The 9616-nt window shown below is 32.5% G+C and overlaps 1 protein-coding gene across 1 annotated transcript in view; it reads left to right on the top strand.

Annotated features, from left to right (window-relative positions):
* The window catches only part of LOC107442993 (uncharacterized), a gene marked incomplete in the record, with an annotated part of 108149 nt that overhangs the window by 74910 nt on the left and 23623 nt on the right, over positions 1–9616 (top strand). Inside the window, 1 exon segment of the mRNA XM_043054556.2 lies at positions 1275–1610. Coding sequence (XP_042910490.2) covers positions 1275–1610 — 336 coding nt within the window.

Raw genomic sequence — 9616 nt, 5'->3', positions numbered from 1 at the left:
TGTTGCACAAGCACTTACATTTGTGAGGGGAATTTCTTTTACCTCAAAATAATCTTTGACCAATTTAAAAATCGACGATCCTTTTGTATCTGTGTTCAAAGTTCTTGTAAACAACATTTCCTCGTTAATCTCCTTACTCTCATTTATGAATCTCACGTAAGCTAAAACAGCTTTGTTATCTATCACAGTTGATTCATCAATCTGCAACGCAAATTTACCTTCTTTCAGAAATTTGATGAGTTTTGATTCAACGTCGGCGGCCATCTCATTAATACGCCTGGAAACAGTATTATTGCTCAGAGGAACAGAGTGACTTATCAGATTTCCGCCTGCGATACCAAAACGTATGACGAAAACGATCTTGCACTTGAATTTTTTTTAATTTTTAACTATCATAATTCTTTGTCTACACCAGAACCATAGGTTTCATATATATTTTCAATTTCAATCTCAAATAGCTTTTATTATTAATATTATTAGCAATTTTTATCTTTTGAATACTCTTCGCCCCCTGATCGCCCCCCTAAATATTATCGCCCCCTTGAGAAGCTCTATCACCCCCTTTGGGGCGATCGCCCCCAGTTTGGGAACTACTGGTTTATACAAAAGCTCTGTAGTTGTAATAACACTGAATTTCATTCTGAATGAAATATCGGACAGAATTCATTTTTCATAATTGAAATGGGATTATAATTAATATTATGCCGCAAAATGAAAGTATAATATCGATATTTTCTTTTAAACGATAAATATAATCTTTTAAATTTAAGCACTATTAAAAGCGCAAATTTTTATATTCAGGAAGAGGAGCTGAGAGGAAATGTTATCACTGAATTAATAACTTAATACATCTAATTAAAAAAGTCAAAAAATTAATTTCAGAAAAAAAATTTAACCTGTAGAAAAAATTGAACTTAATTTTGATATCGTGTGATAGAAAGAATTTTAGCCCATTTTCATGCTTTTTTTTAGGAACCAGAAAGAAAAAGTTATTGCTATTAATTATTAGGATTTATTTTGCAGAAACAAGGTTTTTTTTCCTATCATAATATATTAATAATGTATAAATATTTACAGTTAAGGTTAAAACACAGTGTGTTATGAAAGTGGTAGGTAATTGCTCCTCTTGGGGTAAACAGCTAATGTTCTCATGCAGATGCATAAATCATTCTTAAATCTTTCTTAAACATAAATCATTCTTAAATCTTTCTTAAGCATAAATCATTCTTCATATCCTATTTGCTCGGAGATTCATATACCGTTGTTCTGTTTAGATATTTCTACATTTCCTTGGTAAAAGCAGCTCACTTGAAACGACACATCAGCAGCAGATCGTTGCAGATATTTTATCAGACATTTCTCGACCCTCCCCACAACTGCTGATGAAGCTGGGCGAGATTGTGTCCGGCGGAGAGAGTGCGGTGGGTGCCCTCCCGATCAGCCTGGGGCACCTGGCCTCATCAGCGGAGCCCGGTGTAAAAAACAGAATATCAGATCTGTTCTCGGATCTGCTTCTGGATAAAGAATGTGACGGGGATCCTGATTTGATGGATCTTCTAGAAGCCGTAGGAAATCTGAAGTGTGATCGGATCACACCGCGTATTCTGGAGGTGAGTCTGGCAATTTTTTAATTCCCTTTTAAGATGGATGAGTGATTTCATAGTGAAAAATTTAGGTTCGATTCCCAGTGGCCCATCCAGCTTCAGATAGACAGATACGGAAGTAAATGTTGCAACACCGCTCTTCTTAAAATTGTAGAGCCTTCAACACACTAACGTTTCACTTCTTTTGAAAAGAAAAAAATTAAGTGCTGAACATAGAAGTGACAACTTCTTGAAGCTAGAGCAGAAGAGAACGATTCTGTATGAGGAAAATTGCTTTTTTATGTACTCACATTCGATGATCTTTAGCCAGCTATTGGCAAAATAAACAACAGATAACCACTTATGATAACAATAGTTTTTTAAAGGCTTATTACTACATTTCCGCTCATATCGAAATGATCTTATGCTTTACAATTACTGAAAACGTGTCTTATTTCATGTTCATGCCACGAAAAAATAGATGGGTAGGGAAGAGGGTACTAATATGAACAGTGTTTATAAAATTAAGATTGAAACGTAATACAATGTTCCTAATTATCATATTTAATGCACTGTGATGAAAAAAAGCACGGATCACTCTAAATACTTCCCGTACTGGGATTCAATCTTAATGTCTCACGGGGATGACTTTAAGTGAGTTAATTAATTAGAGCAGACAATATCTTAATTGCAAAATTAGATGCAAAAACATTTTTCTGAATAAACATACTTTTTTTTTGTACGGATGTAATGATTTCTGACCCCCGATAGTCGCAATCTGGAAAATATGTCCCAATTGATTGAACTGGAGAGAAGTTGAAAGTTAGGATCCCTTAATGTTAATTTTACTTTTTGAGTATATCGCCATATATTGATAATATTTTCAGCGGATTGAAAACTCTTTGCACACAATTATAAAATTCGAGCATCCAAAGATAATTCTATTACTTATCATTTTTACTAATTTTATATAATAGTAGTCGAATTTTTTTTTTAATGTTACGTTGGAAAATAGGAGGGGAAGAAATGTATATAGCAAATGTATATAGGGGAAGCAATTTTTGAAAAATATAGCATATATATAATTTTATATAGCAAAACACGAAATTTGAGCAAAATCGGTTAAACAATTTTCGAGAATTTAAAAAATAATCATTTATTTTAAAAAATATAATAACAGACCTCTGCATTTTGAGTAATTTCTGCATTTTGAGAATGTTTAAGCTTTTGGATTTATTTTCTATTAAACATTCAAATATCTCCTGTGATATTATGTATATCAACTATTTGTTAGCTATTTATAAAAACAGTATTACCGCAGTTACTTAAATTGCTTTTATTTAGCTTATTGTTTAGTTTTTTTTTAACTTAAATATCCACAAATTAAATAATTTACATTAGCTTAACTCAGTTTGCTTATATTGCTCTTTATACCAATATTTTGCTCTCTTTTTATTAATGTTTTTAATGTTCCTAATGACACACTTGGACAAATCAAGCTCTCTAGCCATTAGCCTTGCGAATTAAGTCAGGAAGGTTTCATTTGACAATAGAGCACTGAAAACACTACTCAGTTCAGAACCTCCTGGTAGATAGCAGCACAGCACAAGACATAGATCTGAAGTGGAAGCGTACTGTTCAGCGATCGACCTGCGGATGGGATTTAAGAATACTGGATGTTGAGGCTTTATCAACTATAACAGAGGGAGGTTTCTCCTCATTCCTTATCCGGTCTTATCAGGGTTCCTCCAGATTTTTCAACTTTGAGAGAAGGAATTATTAGATTTTGAATTATTACCAATTGTAAAGAGAGATTAGATTTTTCTGAATCGGAAACTTTTTACTTGACATAGTCGACAATTTTTTCTAAAAAATTTAATTATTTTTTAGTTATAGTTTTCTTTAAATATTTTTTTTCGTTATAACTTTTTTAAACTGTGATTGAAAATAGCAGTTGACATGTTTCAAGAGCTGAAAAATGGTTACTTATTTTCAAGACTTTCCTGACATGAATGTGCTAATTTCAGTAGGCAAATTTTTAATTATTAATTCAGTAATTATTAGTTTAATTATAAGTCGGTAATTTTGCATTGGTAATAATTTAATTATTTTTAATTAAATTTTTTAATTAGACTTTTTAATTAAATTTCTTAATTATTTATTTTTTATTTATAATTTTTTAAACTTGTAATCATTTTTAAATATGCATGTTTTGGGATGTAAAATAAACTAGATTCCTATTTTTAAGTTATTTGTGAATAAGATTTTGCTAAAAGAGGTTACTCTGTGCTCTGCTCTTTTATACTATTTCAAATTTAAAAAACTGCTTGTTTCTCTTATGACTATATTCGCTTAAGTATACAGGGCGCAAAAAAAAAGGAAGAAAAAAAAGATATCACCTTGAATAATTTTTGTTCTAATGATTGGATATTCACGTGCTAAGCGTCAATCTTAATGGTTCCTGGAGATGATCTCAAATATGCTAATTATTTAGTACCAATTATTAAGTTATGCAATCGGATACAAAAAACGCACTTTCTCTGAATAAACCTATCTTCTGCTCTTCCAGAAACAGGAAACTACACAGGCATTCAAAGTGAGAGGTCAGGATATTTTTGATCCAAAATGTCATTCATGTTGAAAGATTCATCCGATGTATGAAATCCGAATTAGAATGGTTTAACTTTCCAATTCCCAGTACACAAACAGTTATTCTGGATGGTTCATTTTCATCCTTTTTCTAATGGTTTCGATAATGTGCCTGTGCAGTTTAATAGTCCTGCGAAGTAATTCGAAATTTTGTTCACAAGGATCTGCTGGATTTAAAATAGTTCTAGATCATGTGTTTTTATGCATTAGAAAAGATTGTGCGAATCCTGGTGTAAAATTTGGCCCTGCAAATGCATTAGAAAATGGTAAATATCCCATCAAACGAGTCCTATGCAAAGTGTATCCTATTCCTAAAAGGAAGCATTCTTTTTACTCAAGGTTATATTTCAGGAAAAATGCCCAAAAAAAAGTGATTATAGGATGTGTAGATGATTTCAGCGGATCATTTTAAAACTCTCCCCGAAACATTATGAAATTCAATTTAAATTTTATTTCAGCGTGTGTATAGTAGTTTACAATTCTCTCTAGAACTGAATTTCTCACAAAACACTATTTATTGGTGCGGAACGAATGGGTAAAAACAGAGAAATCTTTTCGAGGACGTGAATGGAAATACATTATCTGGATTGAATCTCTCACCAGATTTATGTTTGGGGGGAGGGGAGACACCTGATTAAACATAACAATATACGATTAGAACTGTTATTCAACAAAGAGCAAATTGTATGCGTCATTATTTCCGCCGAATTTGAACATTTAATCGAGATTAACAAATCAAGAATTATTTTGTACGACTTCGGAAACTGAAAAATGGATGGATTACAACTATTTCATCTATGTCTCAACATCTTATTTTCAAGGAGTTTATTCCAGGGACACCTTGCCAGCAAATAAATAGTTAACTATGCGGTCCATGAATGATGATAGATATGGGCAGTAAAGTGGATAGAAGTCTTTCTCCTTTTTAATAAGAATTTTTTTTCGTATTCAAAGGTGTTCTCTTTTGTGAAAGTTTCCTGAAAATGTCCTTGTGAGGAAGTAAACGTGTTTTTTTAGTTCTTGAAAGAGGGATACTATCCCTAAGTGCATTCAGCACACAGAGTTTTAATCTCATTCCTTGAACATTTTTTTATCAATGGTCTGAAATGTTTCATTTTAGAGATTAGTTTTATGATTTCAAATGTATGTCTTTATAAACTAGTATTTAATAACTCTAGCCTTTTTATAACTCTTGGAGGAAACGTGCACATGCTTTGACAATGTTTAGAATGTGAAGGGGAGGAAGCAAAAAGGTGACATGAGTTCATTGGTTTTAGGACAGCCGAAATCGTCTAAGTCAGGGATGGACAAACTACGACCAGCGAGCCAACTACGGCCCGCCGGAAGATTTCATTCTGCCAGCGGATAGAATTTTAATTTGCCGATCCGTGACGAATATTTACAATATACATCCATTTTCTTGTCCACTTTGTTTAAAGCTATTTTTGCTCTTTCTTTTTCAACAAATTACTGATGACCTTTTTACTTTCTCTATTTTGTTCCTACAAAACATAAATTGATGGAAATAGCTGGTACAGACAGCTTCAAGACAGCTGCTTAAGATCATCATATAATGCTTCCATGCTAACTACGCAAAGTCTGACTTTCAAATGAAAAGGAAAAGATTACATGCTAAGTCTATTTATAGTTTGTGGAAAATACTGTGTACACAAATGAACATAGAACTGCAGTGCAATACCACTTTTTATAAGCAGTATTTTATAAAACTTGTAGTTCTATTTATATCAAAACAATAAACCATAATTTCTTTGATAGTTATTTTTATGAATGTCAGTAAAATGTCAGTAAGATAAAGAAAGGGCAAAATTTATAAAAAAAATTGCATTAGTATTTCTTGTCGAACTCTTCAGTGTAGAGTAAAATGTCCAAATTCAAGAATAAGGAATTCTCTGACAACTTTTTTCGACGTTTATAAGAGTTCTGTAGTTCAGCTTATTTTATTCATTTTGAGCCAATGTATGCACCAAAATCAAATTAGAACCACTTCAGGTCTGCGAATTCAACATAAAAACATATTATTTTACATTTTATTGATAAACCAAAAATTCATTCTTCAAATTCAATAGGATCAAAATAATGGGTAGTCTTTCTTTAGCCATGGCTAGTATTACATTTTATTTACGGGTTTCCAAAAAAAGATGATCGATCATTTAGGGTTCCGTAGCTGTAAAAAATTAGGAACCGCTAGTCTAAGTCAATCTTTGTTTTATATGTGGTTGCTGTAGTTTTATCTTTCCATCCGGCTTAACTGGACCACACTGCACACACTCGGTAGAAGGTGTAGAAATCTTTTTTGGTTCTAAATGTCTTTTTTCGTTAACTTTAAGGGGAACCCCACCCTGAGATGGTAAAATTTTAACGTTTTTCTTGAATTCTTTTTAAGTAATAGAGACAATGCAGAGACTTCTTGCTTTTTTTAATGTTATTTAGCTACAATTTAAGTCTATTTTGAAATTTTTTCTTTTACAAAATAATAAAAAATAAGTTGGTGGCATCTCCGTGTGTGGCTGGTCATCAAAAAGTAGCACCTCACTGGCCTCATGGATTTAGAAGTCCTGAAACATAGGAAAACGATTTTGTTTAGATTTTCTGAAACGTAAAGACATTATCCAAAAAGTAGGATAGCGGTTTTTTGGTATTCGCCAAATTACCAAAATGGCTGCAACTTAAAAAAAAAGTTAAGTTTTTCATTAAAAAAATATTTATTAAAATACTAATATAAAATCGAAATATAAAAATATCAAAAAAATCCTATGCTACTTTCTAAAGAATATATTTTTGCGTAATTTAAAGTAAAGAACAGCTTATTTCGTTGTACAGATCATGAGAAAAACGTTAGGCCAGGTCAAAAAACAGCGTTTTGAGAAAAACGCGTTTAAAGTTTTGACTTATGTTCAATCTAGTAAATTATTAGATTAGTGATGACTAACCTTTATTCTGCAATTACAGGTCCATTTATCTTCTCCGTCAACAGAATGGATGAGACGCAAAAAGAATGTCGCCCCTCCTAATCCGGCCGAACGGGCCTTTCTACCTGCTTAGCAACGACTCTCTATTTTCCGGTATAACTTCCAAACGAAGTTAGGTACCGAGAAATCGTTTTAGACAGATATTAGAAAGGGTACAAAGATTCGGAAAATGCAATAAATTTTTTTTCGAATTTTTAAAATATTCAGGGTGGGGTCCCCCCTTAAGGAAAAAGGAAAATAAATTCAACCCATTCAGTTGCTGAAACACTCTTTATTCAAAAGTTTTCAGATTGTAACTTTATTTTCCAAAATTAACAGTTATTTTTTGTCTGCATTATCTATAATTTGAGTACATGCATAAAATATAGCTGAATCTTAAAGAAGATAAATAAAAATAAATTTAGGGTAATGTACGAGTAAAATTAAGTGTTTTAAAAGATCACCAAATATTTGTTTGGAAGCGTTTGTTGCTAGTTATTTTCTTAGCACAAAGTAAGAATAGAGAAAGCAAGGTACTCGAAAAAAAATTTTGAAAAAAGGAGAAGAATTTTTTTTTAAAAAATCTTTGGAAAATTATTGAACGATGTATTGGGTATTGAAGTTTTGATATAATGTAAATCTTTGATATTTAAATGCCTTTAAATATCACAGGTACATTTGTAAGCAGACACATTTAAAAGATAAGCACAACCAGGTTGATTTTTATGTAATAAATATGTAAAATTATTGTAGTTAAGCCACCATCTCTTACCATTGAAAACTTTTTCTATGGTATCCAGATCTTAAAAAGTGAGCTATTTTGCACAAAAATGCATTCTATGAGAAAGTTAATAGAACGAAAATGAATAACAAATATAAATCTTAATTCTTAACAGAAAAGAAGTATTTCAAGTTTGCTTCCTTCTAGATGTAGTGATGAAATTAATTATAATAACTAGGAGGCTTCGCCTCCTGCTCGCTGGAGCTCGCCAACCCCCGGAACTTCTTTCGCAGTTCATTTCGGATTGCTTCGCAATCCAATGCTCGCTTTGCTCGCTCATTAGATAGGTTCTTAACGTCCAACTTTTGTATACTGTTTTGATTCCTGAAGTTCCGAAAACTTTTTACTGTAGAAAATTCTCAACCTGCACATTTCAATATTAATTTGAAATTGCAAACAGTTCACATGTTTTTCTTAATCACACTATTCTAAATTTCAGATGTTGAGAAAAGTAACTGTTGTAAGTTTTGTTTTAAAGTTTTTCCCACCAGAGTGTTAAAGCTATGTGTTGTAAAACAATATGAAATAGTAGTCTGCCACTGAACGCCGGATGTAAAGCATCGGCTCCGATGAAGATAATTTATATTTTTTAATTCTCTGAAGGGCGCCACCTTAATAATATGGAATTTGTAAAATAAATGTATAAGGTTGTCGTGAGGAACCAATATTTATGAAGAAATATTTGTTGAAGTTGGAGGTAGGCAATATTAATAGAATCCCGAAAAGGATGATTAAAACTTGTTTGTTCCTGAGTGCTGGAAGAAATATGTTGTAGGTAAATCTGTTTGTCCAGTAGTCCTGAAATTGTTTCTTCTTCTTCTCATTGGCACGACAGCCCAGGATGGGCCCTGGCCTTCTCAACAAGCCTATGCCAAGACATTCTTCCCTTAGCCAAGGTTCTCCAGTAAATTATCTTTAAAATTTGTAGGTCCTTTTCAAGGCAGTCTAAAAATCTTAGGTTTGGTCGTCCTCTTTTTCTTGTACCTGTTGGCCTGGCACTGAAAACTTTTTTGGTTGTCCTGCTATCCTCCATGAGTACCAAGCACGCTTGGGAGCTAAACACTGGGGGTTCCGCGTTCGGTTGACCACCTGACTGGAACATCTGCTCCTGCACCTCAGAGCCCAAGGTCAAGAAAACTGAAATGGGCACAGTAGGCCTTGGCCCGCAAGGGCTATCGCGCCGCTGAGTTTTTGAGGATTCCATCAAAGTAGAAATTAATCTTCATTTTTAATATACACATATTTTACTAAATATTAAATTTTGAAAAATGGCCCACGGGGGTGTGACTGCAGGACATCTGTGTCCCTCAGCAAATCAAAAAATGAGAGTGTCATGCATGGGTCATTTTCAAAATTGAGTACCACTTGAGAAATTGAAGAATAAATAAACAAAATTTGTTAAACAAGTATAAATTTTAAAAATAATGAATCGTGCTTAAATCTTCCGTATTATTTTGGTGTTTTTCACACAGTTTATTTTTTGAAATTTTTTTTATTGTTATATTTTGTCATATTCCTGCACAATTTAGTTTAATGTAATTTTATTTGTTAAAATTTGTTTACTTTAATACCTTTAAAAAACTCATTCCAATTTATTGTAGGTTCTTCAACCGGATGCCGTGACGAGAGCAACC

This window comes from Parasteatoda tepidariorum, chromosome 6 (genome assembly GCF_043381705.1).
Source record: "Parasteatoda tepidariorum isolate YZ-2023 chromosome 6, CAS_Ptep_4.0, whole genome shotgun sequence".
In the NCBI taxonomy this organism is placed as follows: Eukaryota; Metazoa; Arthropoda; class Arachnida; order Araneae; family Theridiidae; genus Parasteatoda; species Parasteatoda tepidariorum.
This window is presented reverse-complemented; position numbering and strand designations above follow the sequence as displayed.